This window comes from Eublepharis macularius, chromosome 18 (assembly GCF_028583425.1).
Source record: "Eublepharis macularius isolate TG4126 chromosome 18, MPM_Emac_v1.0, whole genome shotgun sequence".
In the NCBI taxonomy this organism is placed as follows: Eukaryota; Metazoa; Chordata; class Lepidosauria; order Squamata; family Eublepharidae; genus Eublepharis; species Eublepharis macularius.
In genome coordinates this window covers 13,209,873-13,236,270 of record NC_072807.1, presented here as the reverse complement: position 1 = coordinate 13,236,270, position 26,398 = coordinate 13,209,873, and the positions used below count along the sequence as shown (strand labels likewise).

The 26,398-nt window shown below is 41.1% G+C and overlaps 1 protein-coding gene across 6 annotated transcripts; it reads right to left on the bottom strand.

The window, feature by feature from the left end:
• Positions 1–26,398, bottom strand: GOLM2 (golgi membrane protein 2). 6 transcript variants are annotated; one of them, XM_055002545.1, is made up of 11 exons: positions 26,329–26,398; positions 25,274–25,640; positions 23,343–23,397; positions 20,513–20,615; positions 19,297–19,387; positions 18,216–18,366; positions 17,890–17,970; positions 14,823–14,921; positions 11,975–12,142; positions 3,235–3,402; positions 1–1,386 (listed from the first exon to the last, which is right to left on the bottom strand). In XM_055002545.1, the coding sequence occupies exons 2-11, from the start codon at positions 25,598–25,600 to the stop codon at positions 1,316–1,318; spliced, it is 1,314 nt and encodes a 437-aa protein (XP_054858520.1). In that variant the 5' UTR covers positions 25,601–25,640; positions 26,329–26,398; the 3' UTR covers positions 1–1,315. The 6 variants fall into 6 exon arrangements, with proteins under 6 accessions (XP_054858520.1, XP_054858521.1, XP_054858523.1 ...); XM_055002546.1 differs by lacking the exon at positions 26,329–26,398 and adding an exon at positions 25,920–25,986; XM_055002548.1 differs by lacking the exon at positions 26,329–26,398 and having other exon boundaries at positions 3,316–3,402; positions 25,274–25,616.

The following is a 26,398-nucleotide window of genomic DNA, read 5'->3' as shown; positions in this document are numbered from 1 at the left end:
TCTCTATGTACACACACACACGATTTATTTCTCCTTTTCATTTAATGCAAATTGTCCATTAAAATGATCACAAATGAACTTTAACTTACCAAGGTGAACTTTAACCTGAGTACAGAAATAGTGTGGTACAATCAACCCTGTCATAGGACCTATAAATTCTATTCACAGTAGCCCTTGTTGATAACTAGTTAGGGTTAATAACCATTTCTGCAAACTTCAGAAAGTGCTTTAAACCATCCACCTCACTCACTCACTCACTCACACACCTCCTTACACTCAGAAGACAAAAAACACAAAACTACAAGAACATGCCCAATGTTGTGAGCAACTCTGTCTACAACAGTAAAGGTGCAATGAAGCTGAGCATTGCCTGACACTCAAACACAATGAGGGGTGAGACTGGAATAAGGTCAAAACTAGTAGAATTGTACTTCTGGTCACTGCAACAGATTCATCTTTTGCTTATGATGGAAACCACTGCTGAAAAAGCAGAGGTAAATGAAGTACATAAGACTCTTGTGTGCTGGAAATACTGGCAGTTCCTTAACCAATTTAAACTCTGGCATGTACTCTATAAAAATACCTATACTATTGCCAAATTCCCTATGGATAAATTTTACTCACCTATGGTTAGCTGTATTATCTTACATAGGATTAATGTATTAAGTTTCACTGTCACATAGATCTTTCTTGATATATTCAGGAAAGAATTTTTATAAACACGTAACACATTTTCAATCAACTTTCTCAAATGCAATGTAAAATACGAACCACAACAGCAAAAGAAAAGAAATTATTTGCTTGTATGGATTACTACATTGCTGTATCAAAAGGTGTGCCATCTGTACACTTATTTATGCAACAAATTCAATTAACATGTGTCAAATACAAACTGTACAAATTTTTCAGTTTACAAAGTTGCTTATTTTTGTAAACGTATTAGCCTAAGTTGTTTTGTAATGTCTGTTAACTCAAGGGATACAAACAAGCTACAGTCTTTCGGCCTGATCCTATATAGACAGGTATACCAAACCCCACTGACTTCAACTGGCTTAAGGGGCACCTGATTTTCTATAGGATTGGGCTGTTACTGTCTTGCTGTAGAAGAACAAACCATTTCTAATAATACAATTTGCAAAAAAATACAACTATATGCATATATACACAATTCTACCATTTCCTTCCATCACTTAATGTCATGTATTTTACAGAGCTTGCTGCCACAGTTTTTAGTGTCTTTTACAGTAAATACTGGGAAGAATTAGTTCCGTTTCTTTCTATTGCAGAATTCCTCAGATGCAGGTCATTTAACGATTTAAAGGACATCATTGAAGTGTGACTTTCCATAGTCTGCGAGATCCATTTGAAGCTCTCTCTCTTCATCATCTGCAGTGCAAGGAGGAAAGCCAACACTAAGTGAACTCCACAGAAACCCGAACCAGCCCCTGCCAAGGGCACCCCCAGAGAGACGCCCCTCCATATCCGCAGTACTCCCAAATCAATTCAAAGGGTGGGGAAGAGGTGTATCTCCAGTATCCCGACATGGTATGTATATTCGCTGGGAAAGGAAAATGTTACTGAAGGGCTGGGTTTCAGCGTTTCTTACCAGAGAATTTTTCACTTACCAGTAAGTTTACATAAAATATTGCAAACAAAACCAACTTTTTCTGTCTTTGTCTCATCAACCAGAACAGTGATTCGCTATGCGGTTTCTGTACTGGTGAACTCTAGCCGAATAGAATTCTATCAAACTGACTAGAATTAGGAGAACAATGGCGTTGCTTTTGGCATTTTTCAGACACACTCAACTGAAAGTCCTTCACACAGGCATTCAGAAAGGCCCATGTCCAGCCAGAAGCATTACAAGAGACAGCATTTCTCAGGCACGCATGTACACCATCCACAAAACAAACACTGTGTGCAGCATGCACAACAGGTATAAAATAAAGTGGATAATTAACAATTCACACCAAATGCTCAGCGTTCTGAAGAGCACCACAGAAGTTTTAATTAAATTGGGTATCGTTAGGGGGTTCTGGCATGAATAGATTTAGACTTCCTTCTAACAGATTTAGCTTGCTGATGATTATGTTTTACAGTGGTCTGAGAATCAGAGTGTATTTTTAACTGAATATTATCACTGGGTGTATGCTATGCGGACTGTATTACTTAGGCTGGGACAAAAACAACCGTACTGCCATCTGAAAGATACCAGCAACTCTCAGTTTCCAAATTCCATTACCTGGGTATCCCTCTTAAGTTTCGGGCCAGGGATCATTTCAAAACTCTAGTAGACTAGAACACCTCAGTTGCTTTTGAAAGTAACATGTTTCCCTGGGTAACTGTAATGCAAATGAATTTCACAGTAATGTCATTAGAGTCTTTTTAAAACTGTGTGCTCATAAAATGGAATTTAGAGAAAGAATCCGCAAGGCAACCCTGATGAGTCAGGTCCTTTTAAGTGAATGGGAACTGCACATGGTCTCTTCAGGACTGGGGCATTAATATGGATACCAGTTTTGGCCTTCAATAAGTTTTTTAGAAGGCAGGACGTTATAAGTTATTTCATGCCTCTTCCAGAAATAAAAAAGACACTTGCCACTTTATTCCAAACAGTAGAAGATGCTGTTTGGGTACAATACTACATACATGAATCACAACAAGCAAATACACTGAGATGCATGCAAGATGAAAGATGGTAACATGCACATGGGTGAGGTGAATGTTGGAAGCCATATTTATTTACAAGGTAGGATAACCGAATCTAAATAGCAGAGAAGCATCCAGGCATTAAAATTCAAGACAATTGGGGTAAAGAAAGAGCTACAAATATTTTCAGGTTTTTTTGGTGTGTGTCAAAGTACACATAAATACTCCTTCAGACAGTAATGAATTCTCTAATAGCAGCCATGTTAGTTCTGAGCAACAATAAAAGTAAAAGCTACCAGACACCTTTGAGATTAATGCGCTTATCATACTCTATGCTGTCACATGCAAAACCCAACTTCAACATTAAGAACTCAAGACTGCTGGATAGACAACACTTAAAAACAAAGGCCAAATCTCTATGCTATCTCACATGCAGGACACAGCTCCCTAAAAATAGTTAGGTAAAGCCAAACTCAAAAGCTGCCCATTCACAGCAGGACCCCTTTCCCAACAGCTAACCCTATATCACAAGTTCAATGTGGCTCTCAAGTGAGGAAGCTTTGTGAATGGGATGCCCAAGCTCACCTTGGACGTCTTCTTCACCACCATCACCATCCTCTTCCTCATTGTAAGCCAGCTCAGCCTGCTTGTCTGCCTCATACTCACCCACGTTCCCATCATCCCCATTATAATCCGCCAGTTTAGAGCCATGCTGCGGATCCACAGGGGACTCATTTTCATCAAAGAACCGGCCTGTGAAGTAGGCAAAGGATTTATAGTCAGAAGCAAGGAGGAGGGAGAAGGAGAGAAGGAAGAAAGGGAGGTAAGGAAGAAGACATATGAAGGAAAGAGAAGTCCTCTGTTTCAAACAATATGATCCTTGTAATTTTAGGAATAATTAAAAGGACTCAAAGCGCTCTCTTCAAAAAAGAGGCAAGCATTCAGCTCAAACGGAATTTTCAGAAGATGTTTAGTCAATCTAAGCAAACCTGGGCTTCTACTGAACAACTTTCATTGAGGTTCTGGATGTTTTAGTGAGATCTGATCATCATAATTAAAAGTCCTTTTTAAAATACAGCTTTTCTTCATTTGGAGATTGCTAAAATTTTTAGCTGTAAATTTACTTTCTCATCATTTAACACTGGGAAGAGCAGTTCTGTGTTGGAAGAATACAGATTAAACTGAATAGCAGGATGGATAGGTAACAAACTTGACCAAACAGCAAGAATCAGCATTGTGCTAGGTGCAGACAGAAAGGGTCAGCCAGGAGCAAGGATCTGCAGCAAGCACTATGTGCTGCCATTTGCAAAAGGAAGTTGGTGATACTTGCAAGACATGAAAACTTGCTAAATCCCTGAAGCCTATTCCTTCCACCTCACCCCACCCCACACACATACAGTAAGAAAAAAGCTGCTAAGAAGTGGTAACTAAAGATTTTCATAAATATTTCTAAGACTTCCCTCTGACTGTGCTTTCTGAAGCTTGAAGAGCTACAGACAAGAATTTTGCTGCAAATAATTCCAAGTTGCATAAAAAGAAATGTATAAAGTTTATTTCAGGGCTCGTGCAAAAACCTCAAGTCTAGAAACTACCTGCTTTGGAAGCCACAACTGACCCATAAAGCCCAGATTTTCTTCTTCCCAGACAGCTCTTCTATGCGTTTTAAAAGGCTCCAGCACTTGACTTCAGCAGTCAGAAGCACGTCTAAGAGGAGATGCCGAAAGGAATCTCATACATGCCAAAAATGGTCACATAACTGGAATAAGGGACACCCGGCAGCCCCCAGGAGCCTCCTCTGATTCCAGAGCATCTGCTTTGGTTACTATTCTGTTAGCCCAATCCTAGGAATTTTTCCATAACTGTTGAGCCACATGGAGAAATCTCTGAACTGATACCTGCATGCCGTAAACTGCAATCCTAAGAACACTTTCCTAGGAGGAAGCCAAACTGAGTAAAATGGGACTTCTGAGTAGACATGCTTGGGACTGCTCCATAAAAGGTGAAGATTCAAGGAGCAGTTTAATATAACCTGGTTCTACATGGACTAAGCACATGGGTATTTTATACCATAATGACAATCTTATCATGCCGTTTGGGTAGCCAATCTTTTCTGAAACACCCTTATGAACTAACAGTCCCACATGCATTTTTATGTATGTTTAAAATCTTTATTACACTGCCTTTTCCCCAAATCGGGTCCCCAAGGCAGTGAACAACAGGTATTAAAACAACATTTTAGAAGTATATATAAACATAATAAAAACATATAAACATATGGTACCATGGAGCAGGCCAATAAAAGCTTATATAGAGATGATTTACGACAGCACCAGTACCTATTTGTATAGAGAAAAGCCTTTCCTGTTTGTAGGTACTTAGAAACATTTAATACAATAAAGTTTCAAGTTCAGTACCACCTTAAAGACCAACAACATTAGTATATCACCTAAAAATATCTACATGCCTCCAGTTACCACCCTAAACACACCAAAGAAATCCACTGTCTATAGCCAAGCTCTATGCTACAGCCACAACTGTTCCAATCCATTCGACAGATTCTCACCAGAGGGGAAATATTACAAGTATTTCTGGAGTTAATAGTGCCCACTTGACACGATGAGGAAACAGAACAAAGCCAGAACAGTACCCACAGGGATAAATTACTACAAGATAGGCCCACTCAAAACAGGACACCACTGAAGGTGACATACAGCACAAACCAGTTCAATGCATTATTAATGATCTATAACCTATGCTGGATAACGGTAACCTCGCTCACAAGCAGTCCAAAGCAGTCCCCATATGCAGTCTAACACCATTATCACCAGGCCTAACACCAGCCGCACCAACTCAAGTTCATTTACTTGTTCATCTTCCAACATTATAGATACCATCAAGTGTCAGCAATGCCCTTCTTCTTTCTACCTAATACAAATAGAACAGTCCCTCCACCAAAGAATACTCAAAAACCACAATACTCAAAAAATCAGAAGGAAAACTTTTTACTGCCTTGGATCTCCATAAGAAAGATGGACTATAAATAAATAATCTTCTAGGGCATTGCATTGCTGACCTAATAGTGGCAGTTCTCCTACAAAGCTTCAAAGGAAAATTACAACATGAGATTGTTGGAACTAGAATTCATTAACAAGTACAAGACAACCCCCCCATCCTGGGGCTAAATAGGGACATAAGATTCTTATCTCATTACAGATGCTAATTCTCTGTATTTCCTACCTATATGCATTATCTCCTAGCTCTAATCAGCCTAATTAGGTTTTGCATTGTATCTGCACATCCTCACTCCAATTGGCACTTCTTTGTAACATCCCGCTTTTTGTCCTGGATATAAACGCTGATGGATCTTCATTCTTGTTTTGTCTGATGAAATCAGCTTTGACTTATGAAAGCTTATACTTAGACATTTTTGTTGGTATTTAAAATACTGCTAGACTTGAATTTTGTTCTGCCACTACAGATTAACACTCCTACCCACCTGACACTATATTCAACACACAAGCAGCCATTATGGTATAGTAGTCTACGTATCAGACTAGGACATGGGAGAGCCAAGTTCACTCTGCCACAGAAGCTTGTTGGGTGACCTTGGGCCATCTGTGTACACTCAGCCTAATCTACCCCACAGGGTTGTTGTGAGGATCAAGCAGAGGAGAGGAGAACAATGAAAGCTGCTTTGGATCTCCAGTATGGAGAAAGGCGATTTACAAATGAAGTAAATAAATAGTATCCTACTTGTATGGCCAAGGAGTGCAAAATCCACATCTTCAAGAAACACAGACTCAAAGCTGATTCCAGATTTGGGGCGGGGGTGGGTGGGCACCTCCATGAAGCGCAGCACCAATGCCTCCCCCTCCTCTACTCCATCAGCCTTCTGTCACACACATGCACATCCCACCTTTCTCCCTGGGAGCAGTGTTTATTTGTTTGTTTGTTTGTTCGTTCGTTCAAGTTTATATTCCACCCGCCCTGCACCAGCAGGCTCAGGGCAGATCATATTTGTATACATTTAAAATTACACCCACAGCCAAAAACATGATTCAGTATAAATTTTTAAAACAAACACAAGCAGCACAAAACAGTTCACTGATCCATTTCCAACCGTCATGGAGAATAAAGGAGGAGAAAACTTCTTTTTTGGAGGTGGATGTTCTAATAGGGAGGGCCCCGTTCTACCCTATTTCGGCCGGCAGGGGCCCTAACCAGCATCAACCTAACGCCTGGCGGAACAGCTCTGTCTTACAGGCCCAGCGGAATGATAGCAAATCCCACTGGACCCTGGTCTCATTAGACAGAGTGTTCCACCAGGTTGGAGCCAGGACCGAAAAGGCCCTGGCTCTGGTCGATGCTAGGCAGGCCTCCTTGGGGCCAGGGACCATTAATAGCTGTTAATCACTAGATCGAAGCGTCCTCTAGGGCATATATGGAAAGAGGCAGTCCCAAAGATACGCAAGTCCCAGTCCACATAGGCCTTTGTAGGTTAATACCAACACCTTGAATTTGATTCAGTACTCTACTGGTAACCAATCCAGCTGGCGCAATACCGGTATAATGTGTGCTCTTCTCAGCACTCCGGTGATGATATGCACTGCTGCATTTTGGATCAGCTGCAACCACCGGATCAGATTCAAGGGAAGCCTTGCGTAGAGTGCGTTACAATAGTCTAACCTAGAGGTGACCATTGCCTGAATCACTAGTTAAGTCGTGGGTCAAGAGGTTAAGGGGCAAGCTGCCTGGTCTACCGAAGATGGAAGAAAGAATCGTCGCCACACGCGCTCAAGCCATCTTAGCTCCCCGTTTTTTCTGCCTCAGCTCCACTGTATACCAAGAGACTCGGCAACTATGGGGACAAAGAGGGCAACGGGGGGGAGATTTTGTCGATGGCTTCAGAGAGCCAGACTTGCCAGTTTTCCAGCAGCTCATCCAACAAACTGCCATGGAGCATCGGTTCCCACAGAGCATTCTGGAAGCCAACTGGATCCATAAGTCTCCGTGGACAAGCATAAATTTGCTCACCACCCTTGCAGTATGTCTGTGGCATGCCTAAACAAGCCTCCAAAACAGAGTGGTCTGACCATGGCATCAGCTCTATCGCATCCAGAACCACCTCCAACCCCACCCCAAAGATCAAATCCAGCATGTGGTCTGTTTTATGTGTAGGGGCCGATACAAATTGGGAAAGTCCTTGTGCTGCCACGGCCGACACTAGGTCCGCAGCCTGAATGGAGGCGTCATTGTCAACATGGACATTGAAGTCCCCCAGCACAATCAGCCTACGGTACTCCAAGGCTCACCCCACTACCACCTCCAGCAGGCGCGATAGGGTATCTGCTGGTGCGCTGGACGGTCAGTACACCAAGCAGATAGCCAAACTTTCCTCAGCACTCCGTACCAATCCCACACAATCAACGTCAGTGATCTCAGGGGTGGGGAGTAGCCTGATGGAGAAAGCCCCCAAGTAAGGATTGCCACCCCTCCCCCCAGACCTCTTGTTTGAGACTGATGGAGGGCCTAGTACCCGGGGGGGGGTGCCAGTTCTCCCAGAACAACCGTTTCACCTTTCCTCACCCAGATCTCGGTCACACACACCAGCTCGATATCAGCTGTTTAAGATTCTTTATTGCAGCACTTAGCCAGTACATTTACCATAGAAATTTAAGCATATCAGCTGTTGCAGAAGTATCCTGCAGAATTCTGATCTTATTATTTACGGACCTGGCATTGCACAACATCAGTGTCAAAGTGGGAGGGGGGGGCTTGATTTCCTGGCTCCAACGCCTGCATGTCTCGGGATGGGACGTAGAACGCAATAGGCAGTAGAGGGGATGGTACACGTGCATTAGTATAAGATCAGGAAGTGTTAATAGTAATTACGGAGATTGTTACCGTCATACCGGTTCCAAACCAACTTGATGTCCAAAAAATAATTTTCAACAGTGAGTATGAGGAAATGGGTATACAGTATTAAGAACTGAGCATTTTGTAAGTCGGTACATCTGTATAAAGTTTGTGTATGAATTTTTTATATAGCAGCAAAGCCCCTGAGAAAGCTTTACCACGCGAAACAAAATTTGCTAGCGTTCTGTCGGGCGGACAGGGAGAAGCGACTTCCTTGCTACTCTGGGGGAGAGATTCCAGCCTAGAGCGCGCTGAACCCATTTTGAGGAGAGGAGACCTCCTTAAGACATCGAGAGCGGCGGCACTGAGGCAACACGTATAATAAAATACAACATCATATCCTTTGTTTTGCCCCCAAATGAAGGAACGCTTACCTCCCACAACTAGGAACGTTGAATTATAGGGAATGGACCATCTATTGGATTAAAGGACAATTGATGGACTACGTGTGGAAATACGAATAGAGGAATAGTAATGTCTTGATTGGAGTGTGCTTTCTATAAATGGTTTACTATTGACTTGTTTATTGTTGACTGTTTGGATAGTTTGTAACTTGTTCAATATTGCTGATAAATATTCAATTTTGTAAGCTGCGTTGATTATTGAAAGATATAGGAAGGTTGATATTGAATCTAGTTGTTAGTACTAGACATACCAGAGTTATTATTTTGTTTGGGGAGACCCTCTTTTTGGTTGGCCTTATTATTTATGGACCTGGCATTGCACAGTGTCAAAGGGGGTGGGGCTTAATTTCCTAGCTCCAACGCCTGCGTGTCTCGGGATGGGTTAGACAGGCACCGAGCCTCTCCATATCTCCATTACTTTCTCCACTTAAATTTAAACTGCGCTAGCAGGGCTAAAGAGAACTAGACAGAACAAGATACTTCTGGTCCTTCAAGCACTGTCACTGGGACCACCTTTGGAACAGTATCTATTTTTATTATTCCACCATCCTCCAAGGAACTCAGGACAGTGTACATGATTATCCCTTCCCACTTTATTCTCATAACAGGGATATCAGACTGACTGACTGACTGACTGACCAGCCCAAGGTCATCCAACAAGTTTCAGTGTTGAGTGTCGATTTGAACCCAGGTTTCCCAGATCCTCGTCCGACACTGACACCATACATCCTATTTTCTACTGGAAGCAGGGTCGACTACTTTTAAAGCAGCCCATCTAGCTATCCCTTTAACGTCAGTTATCTGCTATCAGGTGATATTTAACTTTATGCAATGAAAAGCTTCAGCTGCCTATTTCCACTCATTAAGCCTCTATTAAAAGGACACGACACTTTTTCCTGTCCAGTTGGCAACCTTAAAAGGAAGGTGAGCTGGCTGAACTTCCACTTATTTCCCATCAGCAGAGCTTCAAATGGCCCTTCCTTTAGCACCTTTCCCACCAAGAAATTGAATTTGGTTGCAAGGGCTTGCAGGATGACACCCCATTTCTTGGATGGTACACACCGCAACCAACCGGTACACAAATCTGCTGTCTCCCTCAGGTGCCCAAACAATCAGGAAAGGGCAGTCACAGAAGCTTCTCGGGCAGTCTCCGATTTCCTGGTGTGAGTGAATGGGCTAAGTGTCTCTAGTAAGTAGTGGGCCCTCTGCCAAACTTTGCCACTACACCTGCTTTGCCTGAGCCTATGGAAAGGCACCTAACAATATCACTGTTAATATGAAAGTCATCCACCTCATTAGAGTACACCCCTGAAAATCTTTTATCTCCAAGAGGTATTTAAAGCAGGCAACACAATATTCCTCACTTGAACAGAAAGAGTATTACAAAATAGTTTTCACTGGTTCTTTGTGGATTTATTGGGATGATCTTTTTCCCTATAGAAGTGATAAAAATTGCTGAGCAGTATAAAAAGACATCCAAGACCTGGTCTTGACTTAAAGGTTTATTACACTAAAATAAAAGTGACCAAAATCATAGCTGGCTGTTATCAGAATACTGCAGTGAAAAAGCGTATTAGGAAGCTTTTGAAAATATAACACATCACAGAAATTGAGTAAGTTTTCAAGGACTTGTGCATCCTCACTACTGAAACATGTTGGAAGTTCTTTTTTAAAAAATCAGCAAGTATTCTTTGAAATAAAACATCATGATAAATCATTTCAGCTCAGCCATGAAGCTTCCTGTGAGATCTCTCAGCCTTACAGCATTGTTGTGAGGATAAAATAGAGGAAGAAATAACTAAGTGTGTCACCCAGAGTTCCTGGGAGGAAGGAGGGAATAAGATAGAACACTATATTCTTAGACTAAACTAGTTTACAATTATCCACAGCTTAGAAAAAAAAAACAGACATTTTTCACAGGCCGATGCGAAGCCGCCAGTGTGGCATAGTGCTCCTTTCTGCATCGACACAAAAAACTGTGACCTGCGTTTTGTATATTTTCCCTATCAATCTAATATATCTTCAAAACGGCTGCTGCAGCTCTCCACAGGCTTTTAAAACACCTGATTGAAACAGGGAGCAAGCAAGCAACAAAAAGAGCACAGCTAAACATTAGTCAAGAAAAGGGTCAATCTTGACCCTGTATCTCCCCCTCTTCTTTCTGTACCCCTTTTATTTTGAAAATATTAAAAAAATAAAAATAAATAGAAAAGAGTCAATCTAGATGGATTAATATTTTCAGACCACATTTCACAATCAACTTTTCATCTTCTAGAATTCTGTGTCCATATAATATAACCTAAATAGGTAAATTTAAGCATACAAGCTGTGTTAAGTATAAACCTTCTTTACTAAAACCACATATGTATCCCTCAAAATGACTTAGAATGGCATTACTATTTACTATTGAATGCACACCGTTGAGCCTAACTGGTAAAAACCTGCATGTGGATGCTCTTAAAATGGCTTCAATTCACACTCTACAATCCTTGCAGTTCAACTTTCCTGTTTAATAAGATTAAAGAGAGCCTCAATTAGGAGGTGAAAGAAACTCAACATGTATTTTTAAACTATCCTTCCATACATGTCTTAATCCCATTTTAATTCCCTTAATTCAAAATCTCACCCAATCCGGTCTGCAACGATACCATGCTTACAGAACACCAGGGTTACAGAACTCCAGACTCAGCTGCAACATGTATACTGTTGCATCATCCCAAAACGAACAGCTCAGAGGCAACGCCGTGGTCTAAGGTACATCTATACAGCAGCAGCTAGTAGCCAGGGGGGAAGCTTTTTTTAAAAAAAGATCTTCGAATTAAGGTGATCCAAATGGCAATGAGAAAACTTAGGGGTTTTTATCTCACCCAATAAATCTAACAAAAGCAAGCTTTCCCCACATGTTTTACTGTGGTTTTATAATCTGGCATTTCAATAAACAATGTAACATTGCATCTAGGTAATCTAGAGCATGCATGCAGTTATGATGGTCTAGGATAACTTACTTTGCTTCATCCTCTGGAAGTCACTGACTCTGTCCTTTGAAGCTTGTTTTACAACTTCTTTATCAGCTTTCTGACTATCCACATGATCGGGAACTAAGTGCTGAAGAGGGTTCGGTGGGATCTGCTTTACCATGACATCGTCATTTCCATCACGTTTAACATTCACACCTGCAACAAGCAAAGGAACAACAAACAAGACTCTGGCGGTTTGCACCATACGAGCCCAATGGGACAGTGAGTGCCGTGCCTTCTGAAGGGCAGCAGACTGACAAGATCTTCAACCCAAACAGAACATCCATTTTTTAAAATTAATCATTTATTGAGGTTTTCAGTTTTATCAACACTGGCTTGCAAGCCAGAATTGTCACCTCCTTACCCAATCACCTTTCAAAAACATTTGCTCACTTAAGGGTAAAAAGTATTAGAGAAAAGATGGAAATAGAGGGGAGAAGGACAAGGCACCAGCTGCCCTGGTATCTGCCATTATGTTTCTTCAATAAGCTTTTATTATTGATTTATGAACTGTATTGATCTCCCCTGCAGAAGCTTGCTGATTGATTGATTTATTGTTTACGGTCAATGACCATTAAAAAAGTCAACGTAAGTGAATACCTCATAAAATTTAAAACCATATTAAAATTGTTAATATCACATGTGGGAGTGGGTTTATAAAGGTGACAACTTAATTGACAATTGGTCAGTTACCCAGACAAAGGTCTCCCCATGGAATAAACATTTAAAAAGACCATCTTAGAGCCCCCTACTTGGTTGATATTACTAATCACAGCCTCAGAATGGCATTTACATCACTGAGGTTCCAAGCAATGCCAACTGAGTTACTTTTAGGTCGGTATTCCAAAAAACCAAAGGAGCAATGCATTTGTTTATGCGGCAGATCAGTACAGGACCTTCTTTACTATGTCCTGGCTTGTATATGGATCCCAGAAATAAATTCCTGTCCAAGACCCTAAATGACACACATTTCCTCTCTGACTCCGACAAATTAGTATACGTGTTATCTGACATAGATGCTGCCGTATCCTATAAAGTGGGTCTCTTTGCCTTGGCTGCTAGAAAGATAAGAGCAAGTGCAGATTCTAAGACAGCATCTCATCAGTTTGAACAGTAACTCCATGTCTTGTGTTTTGCCTGTGTTTTGCTTCCTTGTGTTCTGAATAATTTTATGTTGTCTGGTATTTTAGAATTCTTTTACATATTATGGCTGTAATTTGTATATATGTTTTGCTTTGTAAAGGCCAATGGCCATATACAATAAATTTATCTATTACTACTACTACACTAAAAGGGTGGGGGGAGCAATAGGTCTCTGTGAGATCTTGTTGTTTGCTGTGAACAGAAGTTTGCTGGTGTCTGCTACAAAAGTATAAACAAAATGCCTAAGGCATAAACCAAATCCCTTAGCTACAGAGATACCAATAAAACTGCTGCTAAAATTTCCATGGAGTGAACAGTGACAAGTTGTCCCTTCTATCAAGCTCATTGCTCCTTTGATCAATAGCATACCTGGATGAATGAGCTTGGAATATGCTAGGCTACTTCTAGAAGATGGAAATTCAACAACTACAGCCTCAGTCACAAAATTTTGTGCAATAGCCTATAAAATCCGTCAAATGCTCTCATTATTAGAGTTTATGTAAATACCACCCTTCTATAGTCCTATTTTAATTATTTTAACTTTGTGCTATTCTTATTAATATTTTTAACTTTGTAATTTTGTAGTATTTATTTTATGCTGGTCGTTGACCGTATAATAAATTTGATTGATTGACAAGTCACTCCAGAAGTTATAAAAAGTCATGAACTACCAATAATCATTTTTTAAAAATCAGCAAGAGCGCTCCAGTGGAATACTGGAGCACAAGCTAAAATGGAGTGGATAAAATTTCAGCTAAAGAGAAACATTTTGTCCTGCCACCTAAATGACATAAGGATAGGGGTCAGGCAAGCCTCAAAGGAAAGGCACCACTGCTGAGAAGCTCCCACCTCTAATCACCACCTGTCTATTCTCAGTAGGTGGAGATAGAGAGCAGAGTATGGGAGGAAAATCAAACAGTTTGCTGAACTGGAGGCAGTCTTTTTGAGCCTTCAGCCCAGATTTCCTTGAAAGGGTCAGGCTTTCCACATGCCTGGATGATGCCATCTTGCAATGTCTGACAAAAATGGCCACAATTCAAACCACACTGCCCAGTTTTTTGTTTTAAACCTTGTTTGAGAACTAGGAGAGAAAGCAAACTGGATTAATTCCTGACCTTTCACAAGCAAAATTAATCTAATCAGCTCTCACTTCCTTTACTGTTAAAGCTACAATTGAGTTTCTTATATTTTGCCTACTTTACAAAAATGAGGCTGTTCACATACACTCACAGAGCCTCCACTCTGAAAACTTCTGTATCAGAGGTTCCTTGCCACAATAAGCTTGCAGGTTTAGAAGTTTGAGAAACGGCAGTGGATACTGCCACAAAATGGCTGCCGCAGGAATAATACATAATAATAATAATACATATATAATTTAAATATATGATTTTAGTTTTGCATGGAGGGGACAAAGAAATCTTTTAAGCTACAGTACAGTTGCCTGAGCTTACTAACATTTATCCAATTGAAATAAATTTAAATTTATACAATTGGTTGGGTGATCTTAGTTACCATCCTCAAGTATGGTGCTTATGTGCAAGTGCTAGAAAGAGAAAAGCAAGCTATAAATATTGGAAAAGATACATAAATTGACAGTTCTCTCTGTCTGAGGGAAGATACTTCTGTATAATGAGCAATCCAAGTGTGAACTGTAATCCTGTTTGGAAACATAATTGATACAGGGGCTTTTTACCTTGAGCCAGATTAGAAGCATGAGGTTGTTCTGTGGGAAGATTCACATTGACCTGATGTCGTTCCTTTTGAGAAGTTGAAACAAGCGGCTTCTTCAAAGCTAAACAAAACAAGTTTTTATTACCACCTACTCATCGTCTTATACCTTCAACCAGACAGGTTCTAAAGCAAATACGTACTATAAAGAAACAGAGCTGATCTCCTGGCTTCTTGCAATTAAACCAAGTCTGGTGTATATATTGCTACAGCTGCAGTTTTTTCCATTTTCATCATGCCCACATAAAACAGAGGCCTTCTCAATGGGGTTAGAATCCAGTACACTATAAGAGAGTCTGAATTCTGCCCATCAGTAGCCTATAATCATGAAAAGTGTTGCCAGTGCAGCATCTGGAAGAGTTCACAAAGAGCGGTTTCTTTGTTTAAGAAAGTTAAGAGTGCAAGGGGCACTCTTATATGAGACACAGAATAACTAAGCATCCAGAGCGCTTCTACAGTCTTTACATGTAAAACCAAATCTTTCACCCTTGAAGATCACATATGGTACATTATACATATAATGTATATATATATATTTCATACCACATAAGATTCAGCAACCATCTTCAGCAATCCTGTTTTCATGCACTAAATTTATTTTATTCATACTTAATTGATTACTCTGAGCTCAGTTATATAGAAACAAAAAGTGTCTAACTGAACACAGGGTAATAAAACTCACCACTAAGAAATCTGTGTTGAGACAGCCTTTCTCCAAGAGGAGAGTATATTTTATTGGGCACCAGACACTCAAGCCCTCAGCTAACCATGCAGACACTCTGTTGATTAACTTTTTCAATAAAGCAACAAAACAAGTATAATACCAGATTATGCAAATAAGTCCATAAATAAAGTTCGTAACAATAAATCATATCTTGTAATACGGTTCACTTCCATTCTATATAAAGAAGTTGACGAAGTAAGATCAAGGTGTTTTCCATACAGTCAATTTACGCCAATTTAGATTCCATTCTGTTTCTCTCAATCTCCAGATTTCCACACAAGAAAAGGAGGCATGAGATACAGAATCGAACTTTCCCAGGCTTTTCCCCAACTTTTTTCCCAGTGACCTTTTTCTGAAGCTCCTGTTAAGTCGCTGTTAATGTTTCTTGTGTGCAGAAATCTTACTCAGTTAGTGCTTCTCCCATTCCTGCCCTCTTTCCCTGGGTGCTGATTGGTTGGCCACCAGGTGGAAATCACTCCCTCCTCAGCTCTCCTCTCCTGGTCAACTTGTATGGCTGTGGAGCCACCGTCCCTCACTTGCCCATCCCCTTTGCCCAAGGTCTTGGAGGGGAGGGGGTTTTCCTTCACACAATCTCTCTTCCCCATATACCCAGGGCCCTGGGTCTTTTGGGGGGGGATTATTTTCCATTGTTGTCCCTTGGTATAGTCAGGTTTTTCTGCGTTTTATCATCAGATAGTTAGAGCTAAGCTCTAGCATCCTCCTGGAGCAGCAGAGCTATTTGAACTGGAGGGAATCACACGCACAATTCCAGAAGGCATACACAAAAATTTGCATAGCCCTGCCTGGAGCGAGAGGAGGCATGACCTAACCAGCTTGGATGCCTTCCCCCACTGAACGAGAACACATTTTTCTCATCTGACCGACTCTTTGATGTTAGGAGAAGCCTGACAACAAAATCCCAAGAAATCAAGCAACCGTCCCCCTCTTCTTTAATTAGGGGAGGGTCACAATGCTGTGATATTCGTTCGTGCATTCTACTCCTTTAAGCACAACGTCCATTCCCATTCCTTGATGGCAATCCACATTCCCCACTCATTATTTCTTGAGTTTACTTTTATTTTCTTTTTTATAACCAGGCTCATGACCATGGTGATTCAGAAGCAGCGGAGGGAGCAGGGCTTCGTCTCAAGAATCTTCCCTCCCTATCCCAGAACACGGTCATGTGAGGAGGCCATTAAGAATGCTGTTTTGTTCGCCCAGCAACATTTGAATATTTTGCTGTGGCAGAGAGGTGTTGTTTGGCATCAAGCACACAATTCAAACTTCACCAGAGCTATCACAAAGAACTGCAATGGCCGCCACAGGAATCCGCAAGCGAAACAAGCGCAAAGGCACTTTACTTTGTAGGTTTCCCTCTAGAACTCCACCGCCAATTGCCTCTCCAGAATTCTAAAGAACAGATGGGTGGGAGAAGGACTGTCCAATCAGTGAAGACAGGGAAGGGGGGGGGGGATGGTGGACACACTGGGTTCCAGCACTGCAACGTTACAATGCAGGCTGAATTTTTTTTTAAGTGATGTTGGCTGCAGTTCCCTCAAAATGTGGCTCCAGACACATTTCAACATGCCTGGAATAAATAAGGCAGACACCAGTGCAGATCACAGGAAGTCTAAGCAGATTCAGCACTGATTGGCGCAAATGCTCAGAAGTGCCAGCTTAAAAGTGTGCGGCGTAAAATGGACCCAAGTTAGATTCAAGGTCCTATACAATTCACACGAAGTGTTAACCAAAACATCCCAGATTTTGACCCAATGTCAGATCATCTACTCTGAACTCCTTTCCCAGACTTCTGATTTCCCCAATAAGCAGTATATTTACAGAAGTCTGCAGCAAAGTATAAAGTCAAAACTTTGCAGGTGCACCTCTTAACATTCCCACTGTTACGTTCCTCTACTTTTAGAGCAAAGCAACTCAAATGATAGCCAATTATACAAGACGTCTCATATGGAGCCTAGCACTTAAGATCAACATCCACTCAGTCCTAGAAAAGTTTTTTCAAGGCTTTCCTAATTTGAGGTAACTCTTTGCAAGGTTGTAAAGTTATTGTCTTCTTCAGAAAGTATACAGACATGAGCTCAGACTTTTAACAGGCTTGCAACTAAAACTACTTTTAAAATACATGGATACTTAGAAATAATGATATATTAACGATAATATGTATAAAGTTATCATGGCAGCATTTTGAACTCCTTTGGCCATGTTCCATAACTAACATGGATCATTAAAGTAAAATACTGTTTTAGAAAATTATCTAATACAGTTCAGTAACAAATACAAAAGTGCTAACCAGTGAGATTGTCTTCAGCTTTAGCAGGGTCATTCTCTTCTATCCCAGGCATGCCTGCATCATCTCCTGGTTTAATTTTCTCTATCAAAACAAAAATACAATTTCCCCTTACTACATCTAAGGTCAAAGTGATTTCACAGTTCTCACAGAGGCTGGACGAGTTCTAGTGGAAAAGACCCAACCCAAAATAATACACATTTCTACATGCCGCTGCAGGTGTGCCCTCTAAGGTCTTTGTTGGGTGTGCCTTGTGCCTGAGGAGTTCCTTTGGCATGTCTCAATGAAATGAATAGGGATATGAGAAACAGTTGAGCTAGACTACAGACCTTTGCCATCTGAAATATTGTTTACTGAAGGTTCTTCATTCTTCATTACATTTCTTTGCCCCAGCTCTATCGTTGTCTTCAATAATGCAGCGTCAGATCTGGTCAGATCTGCCTCCATGTATTTGCTGGCCTGGCTCCTGTGCACAGCCTGCTGCAAAAAGGTTAAGAACTAACCTTGAAAAGGAAAATATACATCTTCTCTGAAGACTAATAAAATTTCCACATGACTTCCCGGATCTCTGGGTCTTTTCTAAACTAAAAATCACTGGCAAAGAGGAAAGAAGCCACTGAGCTTACATACCATACTCTCACTTGCACTTTTGTGTCAGAATGCCCTTTTCTTATCATGCTTTGCAGAAGTCCATCATCAAGACTATGAAAAGCCATTTTACAAATAAAAGTAATTCTGATCTTTATCTGCACTATAAAGTTTGGGGGTGGAAGAAGCCACTGTAATTCTGGGTCTGCTCCCAGATGAAATAACCTCTGACTCGTCGCCTGCAAGTCCTTATTTAATTCAATTTATTAAATTTCTAACCCGCCCTCTCCGTGAATGGGTTCAAGGCAGGTGACAACACTGTTAGACTACAATAAGAATAAATACAGTATAAAATTAATAATGCAATACAAAATACAATTTAAAACCCTATCCAACAGCAGTGAAGATATTAAAACTATATACCTCTTCAGTAATCAGATTATTAGTATGCTGCTGCTTCATTAAATATACCCAAAACTTACCATACAAACAACAAAAAGGTTAACACCAATCAAATCATATTAACAAAATGTATTAAAAACTATTTCATTCATTAAAAAGCCATGATACACACAAATGACAACATTAACAAAATCCCAGTCACACAAAAATTGGAGGTGTTCCAAAGCTGGGATGAATAAATCTTATCTGATCATCGTCCGCCTTGCTTCCAAAAGGCAGAGCCACACAACAGCAAGTCATTAAATGCTAATCTTAACATGATATCAGAGAAGGTTATCTTTCAAATCACTTCTTCCAGTCTTACTAATACAAAATGCAATAAAATTTAATTTCAGCAACTAGCAGCTTAGATGATCATACCTTTTGGTCTTGTAAAACACGGTCCTCTAATTTTTTCATATTTTCTTCATGCTGCACCCTCAATTCCTTGATCTGTTGTCCACACTGAAAACTGAAGTGCAAAGACGGATAACCAATTTGTCTATTACTTATTAATCCTGCCCTTTCACTAAGGGGCACAAGGCAGCATCCATGGCTCCTTTCTCCTTTTACCGCATGAGCCAGGTAAAGCTGAAAGTAACAGACTGACCCAAGGTTATATACACAACAAGCCTTCATGACAGAGGGAGATTTGAACCCAGATCTGCACAGTCCTAAACACTAAAAATGGCACCATACAGACAGGCTCCCATTTGTTTTACAAGTTCCTCAGATTAAGGATTTACATGTGTGCACACACACAGCACATTACTGTTAATTACTATATTTGACTGTAAAACCTGCAACTGCTTCTACAACTACAAGCTTATTTTCCTCTTCCTGAGAGGTTCTGAATATATGAAACTGCCTTCTGTCCACGTAGTCAGCATTGTCCAGAGCTACTGAAGAGACCAGACAAAAGATCTTTCCCGGCTCTCTGATACAAGAGTCTTCAACTGGAGATCTTGAGGACTGAAGTTGAAAACTTCTGCATGCAAAACACAGAATTTGGGTACTCTTGCCATTTGATGTCTAGCTAAACTGCAGTTATTAGTGAGAGAAGCCTCTTTGCCAAGGCAAAACAGCTACTTAAGGATGTTTACATCCAGACTCTCTCTACCCAGCCCAATTATTCATTATGCCTTATTGCAGTCAGGACATAGAATACAGACATCACAAGCCATTCCACTTCCATTGACCAATGGTAATGTCAGACAAGGAGCCATTTTTGTACAGCTTCAAGCTTGTCCCAGGGAACTTCTTCTTGGATATCGCCAGGAATGGTCAACATTACATGCCCTGCTTCCACCCATCCATGAAAGCCCAACATAGTCTGCCAGGTCTTAGTGGCAGCACAGTGAAAGCTAGAGAGACCTTAGCTACTGGTACTTGTGTTAAAAACTGTCACGGTTCCAAGCACCATGTCACCTCTTCCACTAACAGAAAAGCAAAAAAAGAACAACTGAAATGAGAATCTGCTTCGATTTGAAAGGGTATGAGCCACAGGTGACATTTAAAGGGTATAGAGCTCCATAACTACCCTGCAATAACATCAGCCCAGAGTTCTAAGAACTACTGCTACACTCAAATTTCATACCTTTCATACTCCAACCTTTTAACAAGTTGTGTATTGTTGCTCTTGTATTCATGAAGTTGGTCCTCTTGACGTATGAATTCCTGACGTAACTCAGCAAGTTGTTCTAAGTCAAAGGGTAAAAACCAAAGAGATTAAAGTTCCTTAGTAAGTTAAATCTGACATTTTTCAAAGAGAAAAAATGTTTATTTTGTAAGTTAACTAACTACCTCATGCTGTAAATTCAATATAAATTAAAGTCTCAACTAAGTGACATCAAACTCAGAATACAATTGTTTAGAACTCATCGTAATCTTTTTCAAGTACAAGATGATCGGGGAGGGAGGGATTACTTTTGTATACTGAATTTCGCTAGCAGAGTACAATTAAGTTTGCTGCTAACAGAAGATTATGCCACATTATCTTTGTTAAGGCTTAAAGTGTCATAACGTTTAATCAAACGAGCACATATCTAAGCAAGTCATTCTGTTGCTCACTTTCCAAAAGCATTTTATATATATTTATATGAAATTCCACAAGCAGTAAAGTTATAGCAAAATGTTATCCTTTCACATTACTTATTTACTATGGATATTGGAGAGGTCATCTAAGTTCCCCTGACAAAACAGAGCAAATTACCAATGATGGTAAATAAGGAGCATTTTGGACATTGTTCTTCATGGGAGTCCCCTGAGGACTTTTTTCCAACTGAAAAACATCACAAAATTTTTGAGGGCACTGAAAAAGACTCCTATGGAATATCTTCTCTTTTGAGTGAGAAAAGCCTTGTAATAAATTACAAATTAAATTAAGAACATGCTGCATGAAAATGTCTGAGAACATTTCTAATCCAATGGGAAAATTTCGGACAGCACCAAAAAGAACTATGAAGTATTTTATCTTTTGAAATAAGTAAAATGCTTTTAAGACAAAACAATGTATCACTCCAAATGTATAGCATGAAAAAGCCTGAAGACTTTTCATTTTCCAGCAAAAAAGGAGGACATTTGGGGAGAGCGCTTGGGGGGGGGGGAAGAAAACCTCCTTTTTTCCGCTTTGGAAACAGAGAAATGAAAGACAAGGTTTTATGTAAGACTATATATAGCATTAGATGACAATAATTCTTATGTATACTGTAAATACATACATTTTCAATGTTTTGTTTACATTTAAATAATTTTTGCAACAATTAATATACTATAACAATATATTATCAAACGTTATATTAACAAACTCAGTGTTTTCAAAGTTATAAAGTTTAGTGTAATATCCAGATATGCTGGTAGTCCTACCTATTGTGACTCTATGAGGGTGTTTCTCTCCAAATAGTGTACTTTTTTATTTACTATAGACATTTTTTCTCTACTCTTACTTTTTTTCCTCCTCCCTCTCCAATGGCAAAAGTTAAAGATACATGTGCTATAATAGCATAATTTTATATATAAAATAGTTTTATAATAGCATAGAGCAACTCTTTCTCAAGTATTGGGCATACTTGTGATCTTTCTTAAAGAAAATAAAGAAATCTACATTTTTAAATTCCATAAAAATGCCAAATAGCACAATTTTATATCCAAGTTATAAAATGACGTATTTTATGTTGTTAAATCAGTAAAAGTAGTTTTGGTTTCATAGGAAAGTGAGTATTGCATATGTTTCAATTTTCCTTCAAACAGGTTTTCTGTGGCTTCAAGATTTCCATAAATGTCACCAGTCATAAGAGACCCATGCATCTACCAGCATACATCACAGCAATTCATAAGTTACTATTATACCCAGTCATACAATTTCCAACTGAAGTTACCACTAAAGGTGGGCATATCATTACTCCTACACCAGTGGTGTTTCCTATCACCTAAGATGTTGTAACTTCCACTGTTGTGTATATCAGACTCATGCTAAGTAACATGAATCCAGAATTGTTTGGGGGAAGAAAGCCATATATGTATAGACTCAATAATGAAACAGTATTCTTGCCTTTGTTATAGGAATATGAGAAGATACTGTGGTTAACAAGGGGTTGGATGCTATGCACTAGCACAACTGGACTCACAAAGCACAACTTTTCAGCCCTGTGGCACAGAGTGGTAACAACAACATTCGATTTATATACCGCCCTTCAGGATGACTTAACACCCACTCAGAGCGGTTTACCAAGTACGTTACTATTATCCCCACAACAAAACACTCTGTGAGGTGGGTGGGGCTGAGAGAGCTCCAGAGAACTGTGACTAGCCCAAGGTAACCCAGCTGGCTTCAAGTGGAGTGAGGAATCAAACCTGGTTCTCCAAATTAGAGTCCTGCGCTCTTAACCACTACACCAAACTGCAGCCCAAGCTCTGCTCATGACCTGAGTTCGATTCTGGTGGAAGCTGGGTTCAGATAGCCGGCTTAAGGTTGACTTAGCCTTCCATCCTTCCCAGGTAGGTAAAATGAGTACCAAGTTTCCTGGGGGGTAAAGTGTAGATGACTGGGGAAGGCAATAGTCAGCCAAGAAAACATCATGATGCGACATCCCCCTATGGGTCAGTAATGACTCAGTGCTTACACAGGGGGACTACCTTTACCTTTACTTCCTGCTGTACTTCTCAAAATCCTGCTGGGGAGGGGTGGGAGCACTGACCTCTAGAAACAGCATGGTGAACCTGCAGGGAATCTGCCGTAAGGGCAGCGGGAAATGGGCAGGAATGCTGCTGATACAAGCAGAGCAAGGCCTAGGAACTTTTCATGCAACTATAACCAGTTACAACCTCTTAGCTGTTTTTTCTTTATACTCACGTTTCCATTAACAGAACAACTAGATTTAACTGTTTTAAAAATTACTTCTCTCATTTTAATCAGGAGGACTTCTTACCCTTTAAGCGATGTATGTCTGCCATTTGGTATGATATGTTATTCTGAAGCTTGACCTGAAAAGGAGGAACGGGACTTTACAATGATATAGATTGTTCTAGTATGAGATTAACGTTCTCTTGAATGACTACAAAGATGATATCAAAATTATCCTGGACAGCTGGACTTTGTGGACACAATTGCACCCAAGATAGCCAAAACAACTTCTCTATGTATTATTTCATTTAGGGCATTTTGTATAATCAGTTTACACGTCTTATGAAGAAAGATAAAGCAATAAAGAAGAAATTTTCCAGCCTACTCTAGCCTCCACTCAAGCCCAGAGACAAAGCAGACATGATTTTCTTCCGATGAACACAAAAACCAAAAGCCTCAGAGAGCTATGTACTGGCAACTTCACACAGACACTGACTCATAAGTTCTAGTTAGATTTTGACTCCATTTGTACAAGGTATTAATGGCATTGCCCTGATTTTGATGGCTCGGGATAGGTAGTTTCTGAGATCTCAAAAACTAAGTAGTGTGGACAGTGGTTAGTACTTGGCAAGGAAGTCCAAGGTCACTATGTAGAGACAGCCAATGGCAACACCCCTAGGTTCATCTCTTGCCTTGAAAAGTCTATGGAGTTGCCCTAAGTCAGCTGAGACTTGAGAGCACTTTACACACACAGACACAAACTCATGGCATTCCAAAAAAGTAAGCCACCTAACCCTCTGCATGTTTTGAATACAGTCTGAACATAGCAGACTTTGCTGCCACTAAATAACTACTAAGAATCTATTCAAGGACTGTGCAGGTAGCTATAAAATGACAGAGGAATGGGATAAAGAATTTCTATGTGCCAGAGCAAGTTGAACAATTAGGCTTACTACTTCACCTGCCATTTACAGCTCTACTCTTTGTCCAACAACAGAGGGAACAATTTCTTTTAACCTGCAAAACAGACACTTTTTCTATTTGCAGTACAACATTCACTACTGAAGTACAAATTCAACATCTGAGTGCGATCCAAAACTCATGTTCAGGTTTACTTAGCTGAATAGGAAGTGTATTTCTGGCTACTGCAAAGTACACTAAAAGTTTCGACTCTCATTCTGTATCAATACAGAAAACCTTCATTGGCAAGATACAAGAAGAATCTACTACAAGCATTTGCTTTCATTTGTCAGAATCTCTGAATAGGTGCCTCTGAGACGTTAGATAACAATGGCTGAATGAATCTGCGGGTGGGGGGAGGGAATAAGAAGTTTCTTTCCATTATAAATGTTTGCTTTCACTGATATTACTGTAAGGTCCACAAAACTTTTGACTCTGTTTTGTCTAAGCTAATTTTTCCCTGAAGCTTTATTTATGTCATTTACAGTTCGCCTTTCTCACTGAGACTCAAGGCAGTTTACATAGAGTGAGATAAGAATAGTCAATATCAAGGACATTTCAATAAACAGTGCCATAGGATAAATAAATGCAAGTTTACAAAAACATATGAGCAAAACTCCAATATAAAGCTGAAGAAATGCTGAAACAGAGCGTAAGCAATTCTAGGAGTGACATTAGACAACACAGAACTACCCAGTAGGGTCATACTTAAAGCAACAGATAACACATAAGAGCAGATACTTTAAGCAACAGACTATACGTAGTGGTGGAGTCTATGGTCCCTAACTTGTTAAGAGCATCTCCCTCCTATCTTTGTAAAAATCCCTTTGGAATCATTTTGCAGAAGGCCAGGAGAGTGGGGTCTCTCCTGACTTCTTCAGGCATACTGAGTATAGCACTCATTCAGTTGCTGTGAAAGACAGCAAGGCATAATTGCTTTTGAGTCAAAGATACAGAAGCCTGGAAGCACAGCGAATTAAGTACTTCCCTGGCAAAGATTTAGAAGATGCTAATTAACACCAAAGGGGCTCAGTTAAACACCACAGAAGGTCTCACCTTGCTCTCCTCACACTTCCTGATTTGCCCATCCTTGGTTTGCAGCTGGCTGCTCAGCTGACTGTAGTCGGCTTCCTTCTGCTCCAGCTGTTTCTTCTGTGACTCCATCTGGAGCAAGAGCTCCGAGTTCCTCTTCTCCAGGCGCCCGCGGGCAACATCGCTGCGCTTGGCCTGGCCCTGCAGCTCAGCCACCTCCTCCTGCAGAACGGCTTGGCGGGATGAAGTGCTCCAATAGTTGAAGACAAGGATGGCAATGACAAGCAGCAGGGCCACAAAAAGGAAGGAAGGGAGCCGGCCACCCCTCCGGTTGGCCCCAAACCCCACCATGGGGGAGGCTGGAGAGGGGGGAGCGACACCCTCTCCTCACCTGGTAGGGGGAAAAAATAACAAAAACTGAGCAGGTGCCAAGGTGAAGAACAAGAACTGGGGCATGAACAAGCGTCAGGGAAAGAGAGAAGCGCCTTTTGCTATTGTCAACAATAACAACGGACGCCCCTGCCAACCGAGATGCAATTCAATCAATCACATCATTTTTAGTTACAGATATGTCAGTGCCCTAAGACACAATAAGCAGGGGTGGCACCATTGGAGGCCGGAATTGGGAGAGAAGTTCCTTCGAGAAAGGCAGGGCTGACTCCTCACTCACAAAATATAATAAAGGGGGGAAGCCGGATCTGGAAGGGAGACATCCCGTGGCGCGGGTTCCATCGGCCCCAAGAAACCCCGGGGGCCGCGGCCAAGGCGCCAGCTTCCTTCGCCCCTCCGGGGCAGGCAACAGCAGCGCAAGGCAGCAGGGCGAGACCGGAGCTGCCCGGCGGGGAGGGCCGTAGTCGGGCCCTCGGACGGCTTGCTCTGTCCAGCCCAGGCCCGGGGCAGGGGGTCGGCCTTCGCCGCAGAGACCGCTCCCCGGCTGAGCGCCTCAGCCACCGACGCAGGCTGGGCGCCGAACGCTCCACAGACACGCGGCCAGCCGACGCAGAGGCCAACGGGGCCGGCCAGCGGCCTCTCCTCCCTCGCCGCCCGCGGCGCTGTGCCACCACACGGGCGGGCTCTACCTCTCCGCGCTCCTCCTCCTCCTCCCTCAGCCGCTTCGCCTCCTGAGGCGCCGCCACTTCCGCGTTCGCG

Excerpts from the sequence above, each read along its gene's own strand:
- GOLM2 (XM_055002545.1), bottom strand. The coding sequence starts at position 25,600 with ATGGTGGGGTTTGGGGCCAACCGGAGGGGTGGCCGGCTCCCTTCCTTC. Across the intron at positions 19,388-20,512 it reads AAAAGGTTGGAGTATGAAAG|TTTTCAGTGTGGACAACAGA; the intron begins GTATGAAATTTG and ends TTTGCACTTCAG. Across the intron at positions 3,403-11,974 it reads CTTCCAGAGGATGAAGCAAA|GCCGGTTCTTTGATGAAAAT; the intron begins GTAAGTTATCCT and ends CCTACTTCACAG.